Source organism: Phocoena sinus, chromosome 14, assembly GCF_008692025.1.
Source record: "Phocoena sinus isolate mPhoSin1 chromosome 14, mPhoSin1.pri, whole genome shotgun sequence".
Lineage (NCBI taxonomy): Eukaryota > Metazoa > Chordata > Mammalia > Artiodactyla > Phocoenidae > Phocoena > Phocoena sinus.
In genome coordinates this window covers 2,356,171-2,382,098 of record NC_045776.1, presented here as the reverse complement: position 1 = coordinate 2,382,098, position 25,928 = coordinate 2,356,171, and the positions used below count along the sequence as shown (strand labels likewise).

Below are 25,928 nucleotides of genomic sequence, written 5' to 3'. Positions count from 1 at the left end.
TGGCCGCTGAGCCTACGCGTCCGGAGCCTGTGTTCCTCAATGGGAGAGGCCACAACAGTGAGAGGCCCGCGTACTGCAAAAAAAAAAAAAAAAAAAAAAAAAAAGGAAAGATTAAAGCAAGTTAATGGAAAATAAAATAAGTATTTCTTCATTAAAATTGATATAGATGATTTTTGTTATTAATTTGGCCCAAATGATTGCAACGACCTAATTGGGGTTTCTCCCTTTTAAATCCACATTTATGAGTGTTCTTATCCTTAGTTGTTAGGTGTTTGTATTCATTCATAGATGCTCAAGCAGTCTGCTCTGTGCTTCTACTATGTTTTAGACAAGTCGTTTGATTCAGGAGTCATCCCGGCAGGAGCTGGAGCTGCAGGCGCCACGTCCCCCGTTCCTGGACGACAGCGAGGAGCAGAGCCGGCGCTCCTACAGGTACGCACGCTCCTCCAGGTACGCACGCTCCTCCGGGTACGCACGCTCCTCCGGGTACGCACGCTCCTCCGGGTACGCATGCTCCTACAGGTATGCACGCTCCTCCGGGTGCAGCAGCCCGTCCTGCTGCACCCAGTGCCCACCTGCACCGTTCCTGAAGCTTCATAAAAGCTCTGGGAAACAGGGCCTGTCGTCACCCCCATTTTATAAAGAAAGTATCTGAGACAAAAGAGACTCACTTGCTAAAGCTTCTACAGCTAATAAGTGACATGGGCAGGGTTTGGACGCAGCAGCCTGTACCCATAAACTACTCTGCTGTAGCTTCCTGTCCCCACTCTAGGCCGCTGTTACCGTGTTTTCAGAAATAACTTGAATTTATGTCGTGCCTTTTTGTCCACGGCTCTTTGTGTGTTTTATATATAACCTCCTGATACTTAAGTCACACTTCCCTTTATTCAACAAGTATTTGTTAATGCTTAATTTGGGATCTTGCACGGGTATTTTTAAGTGAGATTAGTGTAATGTTTTCTTGTGATTCCTTTGTGACATCTGCTTGGGCATTCCTGGACTTCTGGCCATTCATTCATTCCCCATTCGTTCATTCAACACTTATTAAGAACTTGATGCTGTGTGCCGAGCTGTGTGCTCTGTGTACCTTCCTATCACAGATTAAAACCTGGAAATGGAAAAAATAGGGAAATAAAATGGAATAAGCTTTCAGAATTTTTTAAAATTTTTTAATAATATGTGAATAGGAATTTTGAAATTTATAATTGTTTCATCCTTAATTTTAATATATTTCATAACAACTGAGAGGAAAATAACACTACATATTTATATATTATTCAAAATAGCTCTAGTAGCATCTGTTTGGTAACGTATTTTATCAACTAAAGAGTATACGAACTGACATTTCCAAGTGTCTAGAGTCAGGTGATTCTGACCCTCATGCAGCGGAAGGGCTCGCAGCATCTTATGACTTGGTAAAGAAAATAGCGCATAATGAATTCCCTGTTACGTTTAAAGGAACAGTTTGTAGTTACTCAAATTTTATTTCTCCTGGAGAATTGCTATAGGTTTTACTAACTTTGAAATAATAAAATATGTTTAAGGGTACAGTCTGAGCAGAATTTGATCTAACAAGTTTTTCTTGCTGGTATTTCAGTGTTTTAAGTGTTGGAGAGCAGACCTGGTTTCTGTAACAGTTATGCCTGATTGTTTGCTGATTGTTGGTGAAGAGTGTTTGCTTTTCTTCCCTTCTCAGGTGTTGCAATTGTGATCATGCTGTGAATTAACTTGGTCTGTGTTGTGTGTATAGATGTGACTATTGCAACAAAGGCTTTAAGAAATCCAGCCACTTGAAGCAGCACGTGCGGTCACACACCGGGGAGAAGCCCTACAAGTGCAAGCTCTGTGGACGTGGCTTCGTTTCCTCTGGGGTCCTCAAGTCCCACGAGAAGACACACACAGGTCATTGTCTGCCTCGCACTGGACGTAAACACGCGGAAAACCATACGTGATTCTAGAGCATATGAATTCTAGCGCATTTTCATCACACCCCTCAGGGCCCCCAGCCCCAGGCAACCACTGACCTGTTTCCTGTCTGTGCGGATTTGCCTGTTCCGGGCTCTTCCTGTAAACGGAACCATACGACACGGTGCCTTTTGTCACTGGCTTCCCTCACTCAGCACGTGTTCAAGGTCCACCCACGCTGTAGCATGTGTCACACTTATTTTATAGCCAAACAGTAGTCCACTGTGTGGAGAGACCACGTTCTGCTTGTCCGCTCATCAGCTGTTGGACAGCTGAGGTGTTGCCGGTTTCTGGCTCTCAGGAATAATCTTGCTGTGAACGTTTTGTGCGTTTCTGTGTGGATGCAAGTTTTCGCTTCTCTGTTTAGGAGTGGACTTGCTTGGTCATACGATAACTGTTTAAACCTTGGGGTTTACCAAACCAGAGTGGCCTTTCCAGAGTGGCCGCGCCATTTTCCTCGTCCACCAGCAATGATTTCACATCTTGGCAGGGCTTAGTATGATCTGTCTGCTTCATTATGACCGTCCGTCTTCTTAAAATAACCTTCTTGAAGGACCCTCAATCCCTAAAACTTGGGGACCGCGGCGAGTACACGCTCCTCGGTCTTGCAGCTTGCTGAGCGCATCTTTGCTTTGATCGCGTGCGGTTTTCAGGTAACGAACGTGTTCTGACCCCGTCTCTGCTGTCGCAGGAGAAAAGGCGTTCAGCTGCAGCGTCTGCAACGCTTCCTTCACAACCAACGGCAGCCTCACCAGGCACACGGCCACGCACATGAGCATGAAGCCCTACAAGTGTCCGTTTTGCGAGCAGGGCTTCCGAACCACAGTCCATTGTAAAAAGCACATGAAGAGGCACCAGACAGTCCCCTCGGCTGGGTCAGCACCGGGAGAGGCAGAAGGAGGAGGTGTGGTCCCTTTGTTGATTTGGGTTTATCATCAGCCGATGCTGAAACTTAGTGATTAACTCATTTCAGAGGTGATTTGTACCAGTATACTAACTTGTTTCATTTTCTGATTATGAAAGCAATCATAATTTGCTCTTTGAAAGAAAGATTCGGGGAGGCACAAGGAGGAAAACTTCTCACCTCACTGGTCACCAGGCACCAGAATACCAGCGTCCCCGCACAGGGCAGGCTGTCGCCCACGCATGCATGTACGCACGCATAGGTGGACCTGAATTCCCTGATAGGAAAGCACGTTACATGCAGTGTTGTCGTCCATGGGTGTTCATTACAGGCGAATTTGGTATTAGCACGGGTGTACATCAGTTCTAACGACTGCACGGAATTCCGTTGTGTTTCATTACACGGTTTCCTGTTGCTGGATGCCCAGTGGCTGCCCAGTGCTGTAGTGTAACAGGAAGAGCTGGCGGTCAGGGGGCTTTAACCCTCGGCGCTGTGCTTATTCACCAGGCACATTCTCATCTGATCGACACGAGATACCATGAAGCTAACTTAAACGGTAGACGAGCTGATGGGCCCAGTTCCCACACCAAGTATAGTAATCCCAGGAGGATTATTTTGTGCCTATACTTTTTGTACCTATGAGATGATTTCTTTTTAGCAAGTTCCAGAGTGAAATTACGGTGACAGAACGTGCACCTTGCATAGATTCTGACACAGGGCGCCAGTGCACAGCGTTTTAAATTTTTTAAACGCCCTTGTTCCATGTGCAGTGTGAGTTACGCTGTCGGTAGTTTACACGGGGTCCTGGGGCCTGGGCTCCTGTCTGTGCTGCAGCCGGCACCGTGCACCTCACACCGTTGATGCTGGCGGAGTGAGCGTGCTGAGATGGGGGCGCGACTTAGAGGGCCATCCGTCAGTTTTTAGTTCACTGTTTTGCCTCTGACCGCCGTCCGTTTTGCTATTTAGTGTCTCTACCGTTTATTAAAAACATTTTTTAGCCATCTGTGCAATAATAAAGTCCCCCTGTCCCCTGTCCCCAGCCACACCTTTTTTTCCTTCTCAGTTACATTTTAACAGCAGCTTATTCTTTTTTTTTAATGGATGTAAATATATCCTTACCTTTCACTGAGAGAATACTTAAACGTACATATTTTTTAAGTGTTTTCTTTCCTTTCAGTAAGTCTTTTTAATTGGCAGCTGTTGGCTAGTTACCAGTTTGGTCTCTTCCTTCGGGCTGCTCGTCTTCTTAACGCTAATTCACTTTGTGTCCGTGTTGATAAATGAACGTCTGTGTGTATGAGTACTGTTGACTCGTGCGGACACTGACCCTTTCAGAGCCCACTGCCAGCCTGCTGGCAGGGCTTGCGGAGACCGTCAGCCATGGCGTCTGCCCTTGGCAGTGAGCCCTCCCCCGAGGCGTGGCCTTTCCACCCTGACCAGCTTCTCAATAGACAATGGTGGGAAAAAACTTTTACCATCCCAAATATAGCCTCATTGAGTTGCTAATTTTAACCTTACATATTTCAGTTAAATGTTTAGTTTTAGTTCTGTTACATTTAGTTTTTTATTAGGATTTGATCCTTTTTCCTACATTTTGTTTAGAGATGGGTCTGGAGGAAGAGGAAGACAGTTCTGAAAGAAATGTGTCTAGAAAGGCTCGTCCCGAGGTCATCACCTTCACAGAGGAGGAGACGGCGCAGTTGGCCAAGATTCGGCCGCAGGAAAGTGCCACTGTCTCAGAGCAGGTGCTGGTGCAGTCGGCCGCCGAGAAGGACCGCATCAGCGAGATGAAGGACAGGCAGGCAGAGCTGGAGGCCGAACCCAAGCACGCCAACTGCTGCTCCTACTGCCCCAAGAGCTTCAAGAAGCCCAGCGACCTGGTCAGGTGCGGTGCAAGCCCGCGGCCCCGGGGGTGGACGTGCGGTCTGCGCGCTCCTCTGCAACCCGTGCTGCGGTGTCTGAACCTGGCGCCCTTTGAGTGGCTCCTTCCTTTCTTGAGTCATGGTTGCAGGCCCGTGTGCGTTTGGAGGCTTCCTTGCGAGCTCGTTGCGCACGTTAGCTAGAAGTTTGCTTGCTCTGTGGGTGCTTGTGCTTATTTCTGTGTGACGGTGGGCGCAGTAAGAGAGAATTAAAAATCATTTCCTGAGGAAGATGCGGCGCTGAGCCCAGCCTTGCAGGCACACAGAACAGCAGCGGGTTCCTGCCCGCCCCACAGGGCGACCGGTCTGTATGGCGCGAGGCTCCGTCACACGGGGAGGTGGCCCGAGCGCTGGGGGTCGAGTCCACGTCAGCCGCGAGGCGGTGATTGACGTGCGGTCTGGCAGAGTGGCGGAGGGCAGCTGACAGACGGGCTCCAGGAAAGAAGGCCGAAGTACAGCACTCTCTTAAAACATTCGGAGGATTTTCGTTTACGGGGTGGGGCCGGGGGGGGCGGCGCTCGTCTTTTGCTTCAGGAGGTGGAACTGCTGGGTAAAAGGTAGAGGGTGATTGAAGGGAGGAGCTGTCAGGATTTCAAGACAGGTAATAAGAGAGCCGGCTGCTTCAGAAAACCAAAGAGGCGTCTTCCTGTCCCTCTCTGTCGCACAGAGGCCTGCATGTGACAGGAGGGCAGACAGGCTGCCCAGAAGCTGCTAGGCTGGAAGTGCTTCTTGCGTGAGTGCAGCCAGTAACCCCTGCCCTTGTATTCCTGCCGGGCGGGAAGGGGCACGTGCCAGTGAGAGAGGGACGGGTAGACGGGCGAGGGGCAGTGGGCAAGGCCGGGCCAAGCTTGGGCATGGAGCCGAGATGGCGGCGTGTCCCGGCGGGTGGGGAGGAGGAACGAGCTAAGAAGATGACAGCGTGACTCCGAGGCCGGGAGTGAGACGCTGGAACCCTCAGCTACGAAGAGGACCGGGCAGTGGCCTCAAGGGAGCAGCACGCTGGGTGCGGGGTGGGGCAGGGCCCCAGCGGGAGGCAGGGGTGCGAATCGCGGACGAGGGCATCGTGCTGGGCAGCCCCGTGGGCATCGTCGCGCCGCTGAGAAGGCCTGCAGCGCGTGTCCAGCGGGTGGTGCTGACGAGCAGCCAGCCGGGCCCGGAGGTGCGCCCCGGAGACGGGACTGCTGACCCGGCACCCCCGTGAGGGGGCGAGGCGGCAGGTGCCCCTGGAAACGAGAAGCCTGCTGCGGCCTGGTAGCCGGCCTGCCTTCTCCTCCGTCCTTCATTTAACAATCGTGCGAGGCTCAGCTGCCCCCACTGCGTACTGGACAGGTGTCCTGGTGAAGCGAGCCAGGACCGAAAACAGCGGAGGAGGCTATGAAGGGAGAGCCTCCCCCTCCCCAGAGACAAGCGCTATCAGCAGTTTCTTCTGTGCGTTTTTTCAGAAATGTCTACTCACATGTCAGCATTAACTTACGCAATTCTGGTCTCGGTTTAATTGTTACATATTGTGGGGTCTCAGACAGCTTTGTCAGTACCCGCCCACCTCTTTCATCCTTCACGGCGACGTCTTGTTCTGTCGTGTGGGCATCCCAGACCCCTGTTGATGACTGCCTAGTTTTCAGTGTGGAATCACTAGGCCAGCCCCACTGTCCTGTGCTCTGTGTGCACCTGTGTGGGTGTCCGGGGTCAGTGCTGATGGACACACCCACTGGCCTCCGAGGGCTGTGCCGTTTACATCCCCCAGCCTCTGAACACCTGCTCCTAGGCCACCCAGCCGACAGTGGGTCATTGTCAGACAGATGGGAAAGGGATGGCTTGTCATTTTAACTTGCTCCTTTTAAATTCTGAGGCTGGGGGATACCTTTTCATGTGGCATTTGGGTGCGTGTGTTTCTTCTCTACGCTGCCTGTGTGTTGCCTGTTTTTCTACTGTGATATTTCTTGTCTTACTGCTGATTTGTAAGATTCTCTTTGGTTTTCAGGAAAGTTAGCCTTGTTTTCACTGGTCTTGCAGATTACTTTGTTGTCTTGTGGGTTTTTGTTTATGGTTCTATTTATATAGAGTGAAGCTTAAAAGCTTTGTTTTGCTAAATTTATTCAGTACATAGTCACGCATAATTTTTATTTATACGGATAGCTATAAACTTTAAATCATGAAGTTGTTTGTAAATGCGTATAAAGTTAAAAAGAAAGACACTTAATTGCAAATGCTTTCTGGCTAGGCATGTTCGAATCCACACTGGAGAAAAGCCATATAAATGCGATGAATGTGGGAAGAGTTTCACTGTTAAATCTACCCTGGACTGCCATGTGAAGACTCACACAGGTAAGAGCAAACACCTGCACTGTTGGTAGATGCCTTCCGACAGCATTTTGTACTTGTTCCTGTGTATTTTTTTTGCATACATACTTTCAAGATGAAACGAAGCTTAAAAATCAGGAACCATGAAGAAATGAATATGGAGGATTTGTGATTCCCAACATGGAGAAAGGTCCCAGATGTGGCGTTGTAAGTTGTCTTACTCAGAGTTAAATACCTGTGTTAGAAAGATTACCTCTTAGTCTCATTCAGGCCAGAGTTTCAGTTTGTTGAAATTTTGTGAAAACTGGGGATTTCTCAAATCTGATTACACTTACCAGGTAGCAATTCTGTTTCTGTGGGGGGGAAATCTGATAAAGGAAAACAGTTAACGTCCAAATTTCATGGCCATTTTCTTCACCTAATGTGAGGAACTGAAGGTTAATCACCCTAAGTAAAAGGTACGCAAGCTTCGCTTCTTGACTGTGCGCCGTGTGCCCTCGTGGGTGAGGAGGCGGCCCGGGCCTCTGCCCGGTTGGAGTCTGTCCTCACTTGTGAGCCACTTCTCTGACCCGCCCATCCCTCTTGTAGAAAATGGGGCAAACACGAGTACCCTCCCCCCACCCCCACCCCCCACCCCCCCCACCCCCCCCACCCCCCCACCCCCCCCCCCCCCCCCCCCCGGTTTAAACTGCCTAGAAAAGTAAAAGTAGCACCTGGTAAACACGGAGTAAATGTTAGCGTCGTGAGGACGCGTAGGATTATGACTATCAAACCAATTTACACTCTGAAGTTCTGGCCGTAAGCAGAATTGGCCAAGGAGAGTACAAGTGGAATTTCACACATAGGCATAAAGTCCTGTGATTCTTTTCTGATGGGTTCGTGTGTGGAATTAGGTAAACAGATACACGAAGTCCTTCAGCTGCCTATTCTACGGACAGTTCTTCTGTTGTTTCCTTAGGATCTGTGCTTGACCCTCCCCTGCAGCCCTGGGTGCTGCCGAGGGTCAGGAGGGACCCGCTTAGTGGCTTTGTGTCCCGGGTCTTGCGTGGTAGCTCACGCGGCAGGTGCCGGCCACCCTAAGGACGCCTCCTGCGCACCAAGCCTCCGTGTGGGCTCCTGGGCGTCAGGACTAGGAAGAGGGTCTCTGGGAAGACACCTTCCAGGGCCCCCCTCAGCTGACTTCTGCGGCCCGAGCAGCGCGAGGGGAGCAGGCGCCGCCAGCCCCAGGGCCCTGCCGCCGCACCCAGCCCCGCCCGCCGGGCCTTCTTCACCCTGCAGCGCGCGTGTGTTAGAGGACTTGGCGCCCCAGGAGCTGGGCACGTGCGCCCGGAGCGCAGTCTGCCGGGCGGCTTCCACCTGTGCCGGCGGCTCGGGCGCCCCTTTGTCGGCGGAGAAGACCGGTGAGGTGTGAGCTTACGCTTCGTAAAATCAGGGAGCGGAGCCCGAGATGCAGGGCGGGTCCCCGCTTCCAGCAGGGCTTGGTGTGCCTCCGTGTCGTGGAAAGACTGAATTCGGATCCTCGACAGTGAACTTCGCTTACTTCTAAGTTTTCCGGCCACCGGCCCTCCGGAGCGAGGGGATGGTGGACGCAGCGCGGTGGCAGCCAGGCCGCGGGCCGACGGGGGCGACCCGGCCAGCCCGCTGACGCACGGCTTCTTCTCCCAGGTCAGAAGCTCTTCAGCTGCCACGTCTGCAGCAACGCCTTCTCCACCAAGGGGAGCCTGAAGGTCCACATGCGTTTGCACACAGGAGCAAAGCCGTTCAAGTGTCCCCACTGTGAGCTGCGTTTCCGCACGTCCGGGCGGAGGAAGACGCACATGCAGTTTCACTACAAACCGGACCCTAAGAAAGCCAGGAAGCCCGGGCCCCGGGGGCCGCCGGAAGGGCCGCAGCCCGTGAGCGCGCCCCCTCCGCCCTCCTCCGACCCCAGCGTGTTCATCATGAACAGCCCCGTGCTGGCGGGGCAGCTGGACCAGAGTCTGCTGCAGCAGGGCCTGCTGGGCCAGGCCGTCCTTCCCGCCTCCGTGTCCGGTGAGTAGGGCTGACAGGCACCAGGGCCGTGGACGCCGGGACGGTGGGGGTGGGGTGGGCGGCGCGACCTTCAGCCTCAGGACACTGCCCTTCCTGAGGGTTTCCCGCGAGGTCGCGGGAGGTTGAAGTCCCGACTTCCAGACGCAGCTGCCTTTCCGTTTCCCATTCTTTCTAACGTCACTTCTGCATTTCAGGCTTCAGCTCTTTATTTAGTTTGGTGGGCTTAAACCTGTTTCTTTTTTAGTATTCTCACAGACTTAATAGCGAGACGTAATTTATAGCTACCCGTGAACCTTGCTTCTCGTATACGAGTTATCCAATTGCTCTTTGGTCACACAGTATTTGAAAAGCATTAAATTTTAGTCAGTTGGGTGTTTTGTGCACTCACAAGTAACGTAGCAACTGTTAGGAGCTGCTGGACATCCTGAGTGGCCTTCTTTCAGTGTCATGACCCACGGTGCGATTAAAGCGTAATAAGACAAGATAATAGCGTTGTTTTAAACCCTGGGCTCATCGGTGTGATCTCTTGGAGCCTAGTTTCCTGATGTGTTTGAAATGGGTAATATTATTTTCTATTTCACAAGGTTTGTTTTGTGATGATTAAATTAGGTATGTATGTGCCTATGTAAAGTAAATATCAGTATTTGTTAGCTAGGTCATGTCGGTATGTGTTTAGAACGTCTGTATTTAGAAACCCAGTGCGTTTTTCCTGTTGGAGAAAGTGTCTGGTACGCAGTCATTCCTGTTCTTCCTCTGCAGCTGGTGGCGACTGGACAGTGTCTTTGACAGACGGAAGCCTGGCCACCCTCGAGGGCATACAGTTACAGTTGGCTGCTAACTTGGTTGCACCCAGTGTTCAAATCTCTGGGATCGACGCTTCCAGCATTAATAATATCACGCTACAGGTGCGACGCCCACCAGGCTTTTCTGTGCTTTCAGATGGTCTGAGTCACACTCAGCGTGAAATTTCCATCACAACAACCTCTGTGCTTTCAGATTGACCCAAGTGTCCTGCAGCAGACGCTACAGCAGGGTAACCTGCTTGCTCCACAGCCGACCGTGGAGCCCGGCCTGGCCCCGCAGCACAGCTCCCTTCAGACACCAGACAGTACAGTCCCGGCCAGCGTGGTCCTCCAGCCCATCTCAGGCCTGTCCTTGCAGCCCACGGTGACGTCTGCCAACCTGACCATAGGCCCGCTCTCGGAGCAGGATTCCGTGCTGACCACCAGCAGCAGTGGTGAGAGCTGCCGCTTCGGTTGACTGTGACAGCTGGAGTTTCGGCTCGCTGCTGACAGTCACAGATTTGGTCTGGGGACACTGGGATGCTGTTTTCTTCTCTTTATAAAGCTTAACGAATAAATGTCCTAAGAATAAAGTAAGCTTTTCTGACGATAAATGATGTTTAGTCAGTATATGCACAGAGATTGCATTCATGGAACCGGCTTCCTGTTTCCTCATAAGGCTTTTTGTTTGTTTTTAAATGATTTCAGATTAAGGAATTAGAGATGACTGATACTGTATTTTGAATCCTTCTCTTTTTAAAGTAACAGTTGCACTAAAATATTTTAATATGAACAAGGAGGAAATGATTATTTTTTTAAGCCCAGCTTTGTTCTGTTTTATAACGATGACCAGGGACGCAAGACCTCTCTCAGGTGATGACATCACAAGGCCTGGTGTCCACCTCCAGTGGCCCCCACGAGATCACCCTGACCATTAACAACTCGAGCCTGAGCCAGGTGCTGGCGCAGGCTGCCGGGCCCACCGCTGCGTCGTCCTCGGGGTCGCCGCAGGAAATCACCCTGACCATCTCCGGTTAGTCTTAAAATTTTTTAAATCCTATCACCTGCAGTTTAGGTAACTCTTTTTTGTATCTTTTTCCTGCAAGACTGAGCTTTGCCTAAATCCAGTGCCTCAGGAAGTGTTTGTAATTTATGTGAGAATCATCACCCTGCAGCTCCCATCTGATACCAGGGATTAAACGTGGTGGCTCCTCACGGCACGTCCAGTTTGAGCCAGGTAGCTTCGTCACATATATCTTGTTTAACCAAGAGCAGAAAACCATGGCTTCATAATTCTTACCATGCTCCTTTGAGCTAAAGGAGTCGAATTGGTATAAGTGGTTACACTAGGAGATTACAGATACCTACCCCCCTGACCTTTTCAGAATTCTTCTCAGATTATGCAGAAAATTATGGTAGAACTAGATAAGTGGGTGGAAGACACCCTTTGGCAGCCCAGGCCACTGAGATTGGCAAGCTCATCCTCCATGTGAGTTACCAGCTAATGTGTTCCCTGTTCCAGGCCTGTGATGTTCACGGTCAGTTCTTCCCCGTGTAGAGCATTAATTCTCACAATATGTTCTCATCTGAGTTAGCTTGGAGCATATTTTACAGGTGCGCTTTGCCCACATGACTCTCAGCTGTGAGCTCTTCATGTTAACCAAGTGGTTCTTAAATTTAGCAACAATTTTTTGACCCTTACAGTGCACCAGGTCCTGTTCTAGTAACTTTGACAAATGCTAACTCATTTAAGTCTCATAACAACCTTATGAGATTGTTGTTTTTTAAAGAAAAAAAAAAAAGAAAAGAAAAACATTTTGCTGGGGTCAAAATAACCTCCCTGGAGACACAGTATGGCAGTGGCTGGAATACTGGGCTGATAGCCGTGTGAGCGGTCAGTGTAGTTATTACCTCTGTTGCCTGAGATTTCTGCAAAAATCATTATTGGAAAAGAAAGAGTATTTATTGAGAAGAAAACCAAAAGCTTGCTTTCTTAAGGGGTGTCTTTATTCCTTTCAATTTATGTGAGAAGTTTGAGGAGCTATTCCTGGATGGAGCTTTGCTTCTCAGTGACGCGCAGTGGTTTTTAGATGCTAGCAGGCAGCAGAAATTAACTTTGAATTTTATCAAATTCACTAACTCTGTTCTTTTTTATTTAATATATGTGTATTTATATACATATATATATATATTTGAATTTTAATGTTGGAAACATGGAAGAGTTATTTTCAGAAAGCTGTTTTGTTGATGGAATTAACTTTTTTTGCATAATCTCAATATTTGAGGGGTTGTGCTAGTCCTGTACAAAAAACACATAACATATAGTTCGGCAAATGTGTTTTTGTGTTTGTGGCTTGTACTTCTGTTTCTCCTATGTTTTCCTATTATCGATCATTTAGTTATTTTATTGTTAATTTTTAGTGTATTAGGTGAATATAACTGCAATTTTAAAAAAAAAAGCTTAAAAGGGTTATCCTAGGAGAAATCTTTGTCAGTTGAGGAAATATAAGGGTTGCCCAAACTCTGGGCTTAAGATTTCTTATTCCTTTACTTCTCATTATTGTGTGTAATGAGAATTGGCTGTGGGGACTACTAACTCAACATTTTCTTATCACATTCTGAGAAGTCTAGAAAAACTTCTAATTTGTGGTCACCTGTGGAAAGCATCTAGCTGTGCTATAGAAATGTTTGGTTATTTTGTCGAATGTTCTGTTTTCCATGAATGCACAGAATTATAAATGCTTATGAATGCTAGAATGCAAATACTACTTCAGTTAAGGTGTACAGACCTTTAGCAATTCCTAAGCTGTTTGGGAAAGAAGTTAAACATTGGGTAAAAGGCGAGGAGGGTCCTCAGTCTCCCCCAGTTGTCGTGTAAGTAAAAGTGCTCTTACCTGATGTCTTCAGTTATTAATAGAAAGCCACGTCAAGCAGAGTGTCAGAAAAACGATGCCTACACGATTTTGAGCATTTATCCGCAGGTCTTTGAAAATGGGTCTGCTCTGCTGGTAGGAGTTCTGCACGTTTTATTTTGCCCACACTTCCACCCCTGTTGCACAGACTCATTCCCCAGTTCTGTTTCTCTAGTGTGGCATGAGGGTGCCGGTGATTATGAAGCTGAGTGCAGCATCCTTTTGTCTTTTGGTTTTCATTGAAACAGCTCGGGTTTTTAATTTTCATGTTCCTGTTTCCATACTATCTGATTACATTATACAATTATGCTGTAATGTAAAGGTTACAAGCTAATGAAGCTGACGGAAGCCCATGTCTCTCGGTGGGAGTACATCACGGCGTGCTTGAGCCTGCTGTGCGCATCCAGAGCGCCGTGGGGCAGTGACCCTCCCGCAGGAGACCTGTAGCGGCCACTGCTGCCGCAAGGGAGGCCTTGGTACCCTCCCTCGTGCCCCTCGATGCTGCAGCTGGGAGTCTACCATGTTTGGAAGTATTTCCAATTCGGTTTAAGTTTTATTCAACAAAGTGTGCAGCTCTAAGTGCCTAAATTCTGGGTTAAAGTAGAACTCTTAAGACGCACTTAAAAACTTTATAGCTTAAAAAGTGTGAACAGGTAGTTTCATTTTGGGAAATGTATTTCATGGTCTTATTTTCATTTTTTTTTCTCTTTAAATAGTATTAAAAATGAAATAGCTTTCACTTTTAAAAGGATGTTATTATAAGTTTAACATACTTGCCAGTATGTGAATTAATGTGTTACTCTCAGGTATCACAGTATTAATTTCTATTTAGGTCAAGATCTTATTCAGCACAGTTCTAATGGAAGTAGTGAACTGAACGGAAGCATAAGATTGTCCGCACCTGCAGTCAGTAGTCAATCTACGGGTGCCACCTTGACCATAAGCAATGATCAGCTTCTTTCACAGAGTGCAACATTAAACGCTTCAGGTATGCAGCTAACGATCCAGCCACGAGAGGCTTCATAGCATTTCATAGTTATAGGGCTCTGCACCTGGTCAGCGGAGAGAAGCCACCTGTCTTGTTGCGTGACGAGTGTGTCAACTGTGTGTTCTAATACGTTTGATGTGATTCTGTGATGATTAGTGGCTTATGTATAGTTCTAGGACACAGAACTGTCTCGAGTGTTATTAACCTTTTAAGGTCGTTTCCACCTTCTAAAGAACAAAGGTAAATAATCTTATTCAAATATGCAAGGCATTGTGTATGTCTGCAAGTCACAAAGCTGTCCCTGTGTCACCCAGGCTGAAAGTGCCTCTGGCTCATTACTTTGTGCCCTGCGGTGAGAATGTTTGGGCACCAGCTGAATGTAGGATGGCAGAATTAAAAGAAGACATCTTACTAAGGTTTTGAAGTCTAGGCTTTAATAAAAAATAGAGCTCCAGTGAAATAGGTCACAGCTTCATAAGTAAACGTTAACAGTTGAGGATGCCATACCTGTTTGCCTTACCTTGTAGAGATTTCATTACTTTCTTAGCCCTCTTTATTTTCCAGCTCTGTATATCATTTTTTGAGAAAAAAAATTTAATCTTTAGATATGTTTGTACCCCCAGCTAGACTTTTTTTTGTGCTTAATTGAAATGCTTTCTTAGCCAGTAATTCTTCTATTCACTGAAAGACTGTGGTGCATACTGTATGGTAAGAAGTCTACTAAATCTGGGTGTGTCATGTTGGGCAAGGCAACTACGGTCCCCTTGCATTTTGGGTCCTAGAAACGAACAGAGCAGACGTTTATTGAAGAAAGCCGTAAATCAGTGTAGGATGAACGGCAGTAGCGATACATAAAGGGGAGAAGGGCGCCCAGGGAGCACGTCTCAGGGGTGGGGGGTTGACCTGGTCGCGGGAGCCCTGGCCGTGGGGGGGCATTTCTCCCCCGCGAGCGAGGGCTTGATGGATCTGCAGATGCCGCAGGGCGGGGACTTGATGAAGTGAAGCAGGCGGGGAGCCGAGACAGCTGCACACAGCGAGGTTCCACTCAGGACCCTGAGGGGCTTTCTGTCCACCCCTCCCCTTTGCTGAAGGGTGAACTGACACCCGGCTGCTTAAGAGCCTGGTTGGAATCACGTGTTGGCGGATCTGGGCAGATGCAAAATCTGGACTTGCGGCCGATGACCGTTTCCACTGTACCACTGCTCTCCGTGTGTTCCCGTCTCTACTTTGCTCTTAGCTCTGTCCCTCCTGCGTCGGTTTGCTTGTTTAATTTTGGGGCTCTAAGAAAATTGTATCCCAGAACTGAATTCTTGTACTTATTAATTTGAAATGAGAGTCTTTTGGTTTTGTTTGCAATTAAGGGGAATTTTGTTTTATATTATAATTGGCTATGAAAGCTAGTACTTTCAGGTTATAATTTAGCCTGTAATAGGTAAGACTTCTACAGTATATCATGTACTACTCAAGTTACATAGCAAACTTGTTTCTGCAGCTGTTTCCTGAAAGTCTTAGTTTGTGTCTTTTTGTAAAGGACTAGACACTTGTGTTCTTTCTTATCACCTCTGGGGTTCTGATCACCTCTCTCACCCTGCGTGGTGCGTGGTGCGCGGTGCGTGTTGCAATGTGAAGATGTGTCTCTTGTGTTTGGCCCGAATGAGTGGTGTCACGCTCTGGTGGGGGTCTCTGTCCTGGAATGCTGGGATGTCAGGCTCTCCCCGCCTCCTGCTTCCCTGAGGAGTAAACTGGCTGTAGGTGGTGGAATCTTACATCTCCTTGGAAGCCCTGCTTCATGTCTGTAGTGAGTCCTGGGCAAATCGATGGAAAGACAAGGAGAGTTTTAGGTGTTTCCCTTTAAATGGAGGGATGTTTTGCGCTACTTGGTGACCCTGGACGTTCGCTGGTACAGCAGATTACTTAAAGCTGGTGATGTTCTGATCAGAATGGAGAAGGGGATGGAGGGAGAGCCCAGGAACGCAGAGGGCTCTGTTCTGGCCACCTGTATTTCTTTAAACCTCTGTCTTCTGTGAGTCAGACAATGGGTGTTCCACCTTGTACATCTGCCTCCACAGATACAGAGTGATGGTCTCACGGGCAGGGGAAGAGCGGTCAGTTGTGTACAGGGCTCCTGTATGCCGTGCACTGATGTTTCTTTAAAAACAACACGCAGGCCCCTTTCTTCTGATTTAATTTTTTTTTTTCTCTCTTAAGACTTATTGTTGTATAGCCAGCTGAGAACTTTTCTCTCTTCTTCTTTTTTGACGCTACTTTAGCTTAATTTGGTACCTTATTAAAAAAATTTTTTTCAGGAGTTTCATGATATTAGAAAATAAAAGATGTGCTCATAACTAAAGGACATTTGTTTAATAATGTAGTATCAGTTATTATAAATACAGGATTAATTTTATATAAGCAACTCAGTTGTATTACGATCTCAAATACCTTTGGCATCTTCGAATAATCCTGAATATAGGAAAAGATTCTTCATACGCTGAACCACTTGATCCTTGACTCTAAGCAGATGTTTTTAGAGAGGTTTGCGTATTCCACTAGTGCTATTTATAATTAAGAGGCTGATTTCATCTATATCCTATTGTCAAGAGATTGCATCTTAATGGGCAACATTTATCTTAGAATCAGTCAGTCCCAGGCCGAGCTTCAGGCCACACCAATAAGAACTGGAATTGAAGTGACTTTGAGATTAAACACACCTCTTCCAAGATGAGCACCAAAATACAAACTTTCGGTGTCACCCGGTGAAAGTCATGTTGCAGGCCCTTGATCACCTGTGGAAAGCATCTGTCTTCTGTGAGTCAGACAATGGATGTTCCACCTTGTACATCTGCCTCCACAGATACAGGGTGATGGTCTCACGGGCAGGGGACGAGCATGGTGACTGTGCGCCTGGTTGTCGTCGTTAACTCTCTGTGTGAGCAGCGCGTGGTGGGCTGCCAGCTTCTAGGGCAGCTTTTGGGCTCTTGGCGCCTTAGTTGGAAGTAGGCTGTTACCATTTAGGGATTTACAAATAAGTCGATGTGCCCCGATGAGTCAGAATTTCACATCCAGGACGAAAGCATGTGCTTTTGTTCAGATGTGTGATATGGGTTTGAAGGCCATTTCCAGATCCGATCCAGGTAACACCCACGACAAAGGGTTTTCCTAGAACATGGGCACGTATTCTATAAGTACCCTTTCAGAGGCAGAAAGTTATTATTAATAGAGGCTTGAAATTTAGCACAGCTTTTTAAGGAATTTAACATTGTCTTTTTGTTCTTACCTGAGTCCCTTTTTTTTTTTTTTTTTGATTTTAGAATACTTTATTTATTTATTTATTTGTTTTAAACATCTTTATTGGAGTATGATTGCTTTACAGTGGTGTGTTAGTTTCTGCTGTACAACAGAGTGAGTCAGCTGTACATATACATATATCCCCATATCTCTTCTCTTTTGCGTCTCCCTCCCTCCCACCCTCCCTATCCCACCCCTCTAGGTGGTCACAAAACACCCAGCTGATCTCCCTGGGCTATGCGGCCGCTTCCCACAAGCTCTCTGTTTTACATTTGGTAGTGTATATATGTCCATGCCACTCTCTCACTTCGTCCCAGCTCACCCTTCCCCCTCCCCGTGTCCTCAGGTCCATTCTCTGCATCTGCATCTTTATTCCTGTCCTGCCCCGAGGTTCTTCAGAACCTTTTTTTTTTTGTTAGATTCCATATATATGCATTAGCATCATACGGTATTTTTTCTCTTTCTGACTTACTTCACTCTGTACGACAGACTCTAGGTCCATCCACCTCCCTACAAATAACTCAATTTCGTTTCTTTTTATGGCCCAGTAATATTCCATTGTATACATGTGCCACATCTTCTTTATCCATTCATCTGTCGGTGTACACTTAGGTTGCTTCCATGTCCTGGCTAAATAGAGCTGCAGTGAACATTGTGGTACGTGACTTTTTTTGAATTATGGTTTCCTCAGGGTATATGCCCAGTAGTGGGATTGCTGGGTCATATGGTAGTTCTATTTGTAGTTTTTTAAGGAACCCCCCCATACTGTTTGTAGATTTTTTCATGATATGGTCATTCTGACTGGTGTGAGGTGGTACCTCATTATAGTTTTGATTTGCATTTCTCTAATAATTAGTGATGTTGAGCATTTTTTCATGTGTTTGTTGACTGTCTGTATATCTTTGAAGAAATGTCTGTATAGCTCTTCCGCTCATTTTTTGGATGGGGTTGTTTGTTTTTTTGATATTGAGCTGCACATGAGCTGCTCGTAAATTTTGGAGATTGGTCCTTTGTCAGTTGCTTCATTTGCAAATATTTTCTCCCATTCTGAGGGTTGTCTTTTGATCTTGTTTATGGTTTACTTTGCTGTGCAGAAGCTTTGAAGTTTCATTAGGTCCCATTTCTTTATTTTCGTTTTTATTTCCATTTCTCTAGGAGGTGGGTCAATAAGGATCTTGCTGTGATTTATGTCATAGAGTGTTCTGCCTATGTTTTCCTCTGAGAGTTTTATAGTGTCTGGCCTTATGTATAGGTCTTTAATCCATTTTAAGTTTATTTGGGTGTGTGGTGTTAAGGAGTGTTCTAATTTCATTCTTTTACATGTAGCTGTCCAGTTTTCCCAGCACCACTTATTGAAGAGGCTGTCTTTTCTCCATTGTATATTCTTGCCTCCTTTATCAAAGATAAGGTGACCATATGTGCGTGGGTTTATCTCTGGGCTTCCTATCCTGTTCCACTGATCTGTATTTCTGTTTTTGTGCCAGTGCCATACTGTCTTGATTACTGTAGCTTTGTAGTATATTCTGAAGTCGGGAGCCTGATTCTTCCAGCTCCGTTTTTCTTTCTTAAGACTGCTTTGGCTCCCCGGGGTCTTTTGTGTTTCCATACAAATTGTGCATTTTTTTGTTCTAGTTCTGTGAAAAATGCCATTAGTAGTTTGATAGGGATTGCACTGAATCTGTAGATTGCTTTGGGTAGTAGAGTCATTTTCACAATGTTGATTCTTCCCATCCAAGAATATGGTATATCTCTCCATCTCTTTGTATCATCTTTAATTTCTTTCATCAGTGTCTTATAGTTTTCTGCATACAGGTCTTTTGTCTCCTTGGGTAGGTTTATTCCTAGGTATTTTATTCTTTTTGTGGCAGTGGTAAATGGGAGTGCTTCCTTAATTTCTCTTTCAGATTTTTCATCATTGGTGTGTGTAGGAATGCAAGAGATTCTGTGCATTAGTTTTGTATCCTGCTACTTTACCGAATTCATTGATTAGCTCTAGTAGTTCTCTGGTAGCATCTTTAGGATTCTCTGTGTATAGCATCATGTCATCTGCAAACAGTGACAGCTTTGCTTCTTTTCCGATTTGGATTCCTTTTATTTCTTTTTCATCTCTGATGGCTGTGGCTAAAAATTTCAAAACTATGTTGAATAATAGTGGTGAGGGTGGGCAACCTTGTCTTGTTCCTGATCTCAGTGGAGATGGTTTCAGTTTTTCACCATTAAGAATGATGTTGGCTGTGGGTTTGTCATATACGGCCTTTTATTATGTTGAGGTAAGTTCCCTCTATGCCAACTTTCTGGAGGGTTTTTATCATAAATCGGTGTTGAATTTTGTTGAAAGCTTTTTCTGCATCTATTGAGATGATCATATGGTTTTTTTCCTTCAGTTTGTTAATATGGTGTGTCACATTGATTGGTTTGCATATACTGAAGAATCCTTGCATTGCTGGGATAAACCCCACCTGATCATGGTGTATGATCCTTTTTAATGTGCTGTTGGATTCTGTTTGCTAGTATTTCGTGGAGGATTTTTGCATCTATGTTCATCAGTGTTATTGGCCTGTAGTTTTCTTTCTTTGTGACATCCTTGTCTGGTTTTGGTATCAGGGTGATGGTGGCCTCATAGAACGAGTTTGGGAGTGTTCCTCCCTCTGCTATATTTTGGAAAAGCTTGAGAAGGATAGGTGTTAGCTCTTCTCTAAATGTTTGGTAGAATTCGCCTGCGAAGCCATCTGGTCCTGGGCTTTTGTTTGCTGGAAGATTTTTAATCACAGTCTCAATTTCTGTGCTTGTGATTGATCTGTTTATATTTTCTATTTCTTCCTGGTTCAGTCTCGGAAGGTTGTACATTTCTAAGAATGTGTCCATTTCTTCCAGGTTGTCCATTTTATTGGCATAGAGTTGCTTGTAGCAATCTCTCATGATCCTTTGTATTTCTGCAGTGTCAGTTGTTACTTCTCCTTTTCCATTTCTAATTCTGTTGATCTGAGTCTTCTCCCTTTTTTTCTTGATGAGTCTGGCTAATGGTTTATCAATTTTGTTTATCTTCTCAAAGAACCAGCTTTCAGTTTTATTGATCTTTGCTATTGGTTCCTTGATTTCTTTTTTGTTTATTTCTGATCTGATCTTTATGATTTCTTTCCTTCTGCTAACTTTGGGGGGTTTTTTTGTTCTTCTTTCTCTAATTCCTTTAGGTGTAAGGTTAGGTTGTTTATTTGAGAAGTTTCTTGTTTCTTGAGGTAGGACTGTGTTGCTAGAAACTTCCCTCTTGGAACTGGTTTTGCCGCATCCCATAGGTTCTGGGTCGCCGTGTGTTCATTGTCATCTGAGTCCCTTTTTAAGGTGATGTTGGTGAATGGATTGAGTTCTGCTTTCAGTGAGAGAAGGATCAGTTCTTTGTTTACTAGTTCTTTGGGAGGTTATTTTGACCTCCGTTTCTCCTAGATTTAAGTACAGTCAGTTACTTACTTCCCAACAGCTCAGAAATGTTAACGGCCCCTACCAGTGGGTGCACTTTACCATCAGACGCTCTTCCCGCTCTTCCTGGGGGTGAGGCCAGTCAGGGCACCGTTCCTGTTCCTGACTCCCCGCCTCCTCTCACCACTTTTTTGTTAATCTCAAGAAAAAAGTGATCTCACACCTTGTCAGCTTGTTATGAAACCCTCCAAAATTATCATTGAGTTTTCTTAGAGGCTGTGAAGACATATCCCCAAAAAGACTGAAAACAGGGTGGGTTTGGTGAACACACAGAACTTGTTAATCCTTTAAAGATTACTCTTTTTGAGTTAGAGTCATGAAGTGAAGTAGGGCTTAGGTGGCTGTGATGTGTCCTAGGGGAATAGAAGAAATAAGAAAAAATAAGTGGGAACTAAAAGTAAGAGTCGACAGTGTTTACTTCAGTACTGAATCTTAATTTTCCTGTTAAGAGTATTTAATTTGAATTTTAAATTATGGCTTCTAGAGCTTTAAGCAAATACTTTCATATGGCTAAGAGCTCTATATTAAACAAATATAATTACAGCTTTTTATTATTTTAATCATTTAATTGCATGCGTAAGAAAATTTTTAAACACAGGTTCTTTTCGACCGTATTGAGACTAGTTCTGCCTGAACTAGGGTCATCCTTCTTGTGGGAAGTCTCTTGAAGTAAGAACATTATTAAAGGTTGCGTCACCACCACACTGTTTGAGTTGAAGTATGAGCTCTGGCCTTCTGTGAAGTTGTTGAGTCTTTTCTCTGAACTTTGTGTCAGGGTTCACCTTAGTTAATGAACTCGCAAGCTCCTGTTTTCTCTTTGCATTCCTTGTGCTGCACGTCCTGGAACCTTCCACTACCTTAACCATCCTCAGAACGTCGGACGTAGTTCACTGGTCGGAAGGGGAGAAGGTCTGTGTCTCCTTAGTTGCAGGAGTTGTGGTGAGGTCTGGAGTCCCGTGGCTACTCCGGGATGATCCCTGAGCCCGTGGGGTGCTCTTGGCCGACGTGGCCCTCACACCACCGTGCTTCTCCCAGCCCGCGCCCTGCGGCCGGCCCCATCCTCTCCTTAGGGTTCTGACTGAACGGCAGCTCGTGGAGCTGCTCCTCGCCAGGTCCTGCAGGGTCCTTCTTGTTCATCCTCACCCCTCCCGATGGCGTCACACCTGCATGCGTTTGCGAGAGTTCGGGTGTGTGGAGGGGATGCCCGGTGAGGAGGTAGCCCGGGTACCTCCGCAGATCCACACTCCCCTCCCGTCCTGGCGGCCGGGCACGCGCGCTGTGCAGACGCGAGCGAGGGGGGGCTGGCGAGGTTCTCGGGAGCCGCGTGGCTGCTTCAGAGCGGAGACTCCCAGCCTCCTAATGGTTGTACTGCTTTTGAAGGTTCCAGGTGTGTGCCGCACAGTGTGGGACTCCGGGAGTGTGGATCTGTGGAGGACGCCAGTTACAAGTAAGTAGCCTGGTTCCCTGTGCCCGACTCGGGCAGACCCAGGTCTCAGCGGAGGACCGCGGGAGTCTCGTGGTGTTTTGTGTTCAGACCTAACTAGGGACTAGTGTTCGGAATTTCTGCTTTAGGTGTCATCTTGGGGTCGCTAGCACCTGGAACGGTGGCTGACGCAAGTGGGTGATAAGTCACGTTTGCTAGATGAATGGAAGGACAGCTTGTGAGAATTGTGCGTGCGTGTGTGTACACGTGCATGTGCATGTGTGTTATGCTTACAAGTAAAAACTTTAAACAGTTGTGTTTTGTTGGTGCCCGCCACAGGACTTTGATAATACCATGCTACGCCCATTTCGTTTGCCAGTAGGTGCATGAGTTTCAGTGTTGTGGAAGAGAAGGCCTTCCTTTCTTTGCCCGATCTGTCCCAGATGTCTTCCTTTCTGTTATATCGTTAGCTACAAGGGGAAAATATTATAGTGTTTTGTTTTGTTCTCCAAAGAAAATTAAGGTGTCCTGCAGGATAAATTAGTATTTAAAGGATTGCATGAGGTCGATTTTGATTGCCTGTGTTTCAGAATAGGTGAACGGAAGCAGAGTTGACAGATGTTACACTGTGGAGCTGGTTGTCGCTCAGTGGGTCCCGTTTCATTCCTCTCTCCAGGCTGGTCTCTGGTCCTGGATGAGGACAGTGTCCTGGAAATTCTTGTCTGAGTCTCCTTCTGCACTGGCAGCGGTGACTGGGCCTTAGGGTCACTTTTTCACTCTCTTTTACGGCTTTTTTCTCTGTTTACACTTCAGAAGCAGAGTACATTTACGTGTAAGGACATGTAGATATTTACAGAAGCCTTGCCATAACGTTGGAATCAAAGATACTGTGATTGCCTTCGTGCACTTTCGCAAGCTCAGGCGACGTAAATGCTGATTATGACGGATGCGTTCCTTTATGAAGGTTGTCTTCCCGTGCGAATAACATTGGACTTACCTACTTTCCCGTTTTGCCTCTTCTGTAGAACTTAATGCCACAGCTGGAAGCCTGCCTTTGACAACACCCATGTCCCCATCTGCCACATCTGCCCAGAACCTGGTCATGTCCTCATCGGGAGTGGGGGCAGAGGCCAGTGTCACGCTGACCCTGGCTGACACTCAGGGTTTGCTCTCCGGGGGGCTGGACACGGTCACGCTCAACATCGCTTCTCAGGTGAGTTCCTGTGTTCCCCCTGCCCCACGGGGTCGTCCCGGGGAACTTATCACTTTCCTGAGTGTGTGTTCTGAATACGCTCTTTCAAAGCTGAAGTGGTTTTTTTCTGATTAAATTGAAAAAGTAATTTGTTAAAGTGGGGAGTACAAGAAAATCCAGACAATACAGAAAAGCATTTAAAAAAATCCACTACCCAAACGGAACTGCACTTAACGTTTGAGTGTGTCTACGCTTCTAAACCTTTCTATTCATACGTACAGATGCGTATTTTCTAACTTTTACAGAAATGAGCTCACGTATATATCGTGTAGTGTAAACTTTTCCCCCTCATTAATTATATTGTGAATATCTTCCCATCAGTGATTTTAGCAGCGCAGACGTTTGTAATGACTGTACCACCGTTCGTCTTGTAGATGAGTTTACTGAGGGGCACCGCGTTGCATCCAGGGTTTGTTATTAGTAGGGTGGAAATTCTTATGCTCTGCATCACTTATGTTCTTAGATGAATCCCTGCAGGAGATGTGCTGGATAGAAGGGTGTACATTTTAGATAACGCATTGAGCTTAAGATGCTGAAAAACCTTTCACAGCTTAATTAGAAAACTCATGAGAAAGGATGATTAATTACAGTGATGAATCCCTGTAGTAAAGCGCTGTAGGAGTTTCGACAGCGAACCTGTCTGCTGGTCCCTGTCTGTGCGTGTGCCCGGCTGTGCGTGTGCCCGGCTGTGCGTGTCGCTGGCTGTGCGTGTGCCCGGCTGTGCGTGTGCCCGGCTGTGCGTGTGCCCGGCTGTGCGTGTCCCTGGCTGTGCGTGTGCCTGGCTGTGCGTGTCGCCGGCTGTGCATGTCCCTGGCTGTGCGTGTGCCCGGCTGTGCGTGTCACTGGCTGTGAAGAGGCAGGCTGGGCAGCGGAGTAGACAGTCACCTGCTCTCCTGGCTGGAGCCTCGTCTCTGCTCTTGGGCTCTCACTGTGCAGGGAAACGCTGACAGCTGTGGCATCCAGAGCAGGGTCTCTTCTGATCCTGCCACAGGTGCGTGCTGGCTGTTATGACTGCAGGAAGATGGGTTACCTCTTCTAGGTCCTCGCTCTTTTCCCTTTGTAGAACGGTCACGTGTCCTCTGCTCGCTTTGGGCTCACGCCCTGTGAGATCCCCTGCCAGCATGCCCGGCCCTTTCCCCGGGGAACACGTGGGACACTGCATGCGAGGGGCTTCTGTCGCGGCCGACCAGAACGCTCCCTCCCAGGCGATTTTGACTCAGCAGCCTGGGCCCCCTGAGCAGTTGAGGGGTCTACAAAATTCATGTGCACTTGGGGAATGAGAATTACTACAATTTCCACCTCAGTGTAAATGAAATATAGCAAAGAAACAGACTGCAAGTAATAATACAAACCAAAAATAAGTGACTTCTAGATGATGCCATTTTAGCGGATTCAGGTCATCATTTCTGTAAGTATAGCTGATTGTTGAGCATTTATTTTATAAGGCACTTGGTTTTTGAATCAGGGCATTTGCATTAAGAGTACTTAACACGAGCCTTTGGAACACCAGCCGTGAGCTAGTAAATCACGTCGTGTTCAGGATTCTTTTTAATTAAGCTTTTTTATTTTGAGATAATTGTGGATTCGCAGGCAGTTGTAAGAAATAACACAGATCCCGTAGACCCCCTACCCAGTTTCTCCAGTGGTAGCATCTTGTAAAACCAGGGCACCGCACCCTCCAGGTGTTGTCATTGGCACAGTCAGGACGCAGAACACGCCCATCCCCACAAGGATCCCTCAGGTTGCCCTTTTAGCCACATCTGCTTCCCCTTCCCCCTGACAACTGCTGATCTCTTCTACAGTGTTGTCATTTCAAAACAAAAAGGAATTGTCATTTCCCCTTGATAAACCTGTATGAGCTAAGAGTCTCAAATGTCTTAGCTTTAGTTGGGAATATATGAATTTATTGAGCCAGCACTTCTTCAGGTGTGTCAGAATTTCTGGCCAGCAGTTGTATTTGTTCTTGATTAATAAAATAAGGAAATGTGAATTTATTAATTTTGATTGACAAATTTGATTAATTTTTTAAAATTGGGTACCAACTGTCTAATCAGAGTGGGGGCCAAAGCCAGCCACAGACACGTAGAAGTGCAGCAGTAACTGCTACTTAAAGATAGCAATATTCAGCCGGCTTCCCTGTGTGGGCGGGCAGTGGGCATGATGCTTTATTAGGGGACATAGGAACTTTTCAGTCCATCCCACGTTTGTGTGAGAAAATTGGACTGATGGATGGAGACACCTAAAATATTATTTCACTCTTTAAAAAATTGCCTATGGAAAGTAAAGAATCTTAATTGAAGCTCTCTTTTTTCTAGAATCTAGATGACCTTGTAAATTTATTTTCTGCCCCATATGTCCCATATTCTACCCCGTTGCCTTTGTTTCCCCATCTGCCTTGGGCGGCGTCTTTGCAGTAAGAAGTGCACCTAAAATCCTCTGGTGGAGGAAGTGTTCACAGCGCCGTCTGGCCCTGCGTTTCATCTCCCCGCCCGCTCCTCGCCTCTGTCCTCCCGGTTGGGGCTCAGCCTGTGTCAGTCCCGTGAGGGCATTGAGCAGCAGGCCTCTCCTTCAGCTTGCAGGCCCCCAGAGACATGGGCCATGTTCTGTGTGGCCGTGTGACCCCTTACCCCTTAGCATCGTGCATTGGTGGGGAGTCTTCAAATCCATGGTTTTGAGTGAGTGTTTTGAGGAT

General features: G+C 46.8%; 1 protein-coding gene across 9 annotated transcripts in view; it reads left to right on the top strand.

Annotated features, from left to right (window-relative positions):
* ZNF236 (zinc finger protein 236) overlaps positions 1 to 25,928 on the top strand; it is a 101,712-nt gene that overhangs the window by 66,255 nt on the left and 9,529 nt on the right. For 6 of the 9 annotated variants that reach the window (XM_032654484.1, XM_032654479.1, XM_032654478.1 and 3 more), the window contains 11 exons: positions 329 to 432; positions 1,751 to 1,902; positions 2,657 to 2,869; positions 4,472 to 4,754; positions 7,010 to 7,113; positions 8,755 to 9,120; positions 9,880 to 10,025; positions 10,117 to 10,357; positions 10,756 to 10,935; positions 13,647 to 13,802; positions 23,010 to 23,197. In XM_032654484.1, the coding sequence (XP_032510375.1) occupies positions 329 to 432; positions 1,751 to 1,902; positions 2,657 to 2,869; positions 4,472 to 4,754; positions 7,010 to 7,113; positions 8,755 to 9,120; positions 9,880 to 10,025; positions 10,117 to 10,357; positions 10,756 to 10,935; positions 13,647 to 13,802; positions 23,010 to 23,197 (2,133 nt within the window). Of the gene's footprint in view, positions 1 to 328; positions 433 to 1,750; positions 1,903 to 2,656; positions 2,870 to 4,471; positions 4,755 to 7,009; positions 7,114 to 8,754; positions 9,121 to 9,879; positions 10,026 to 10,116; positions 10,358 to 10,755; positions 10,936 to 13,646; positions 13,803 to 21,941; positions 22,009 to 23,009; positions 23,198 to 25,928 lie in introns of those variants that run through there. The other 3 variants (XM_032654483.1, XM_032654480.1, XM_032654485.1) reach the window with 2 other exon arrangements.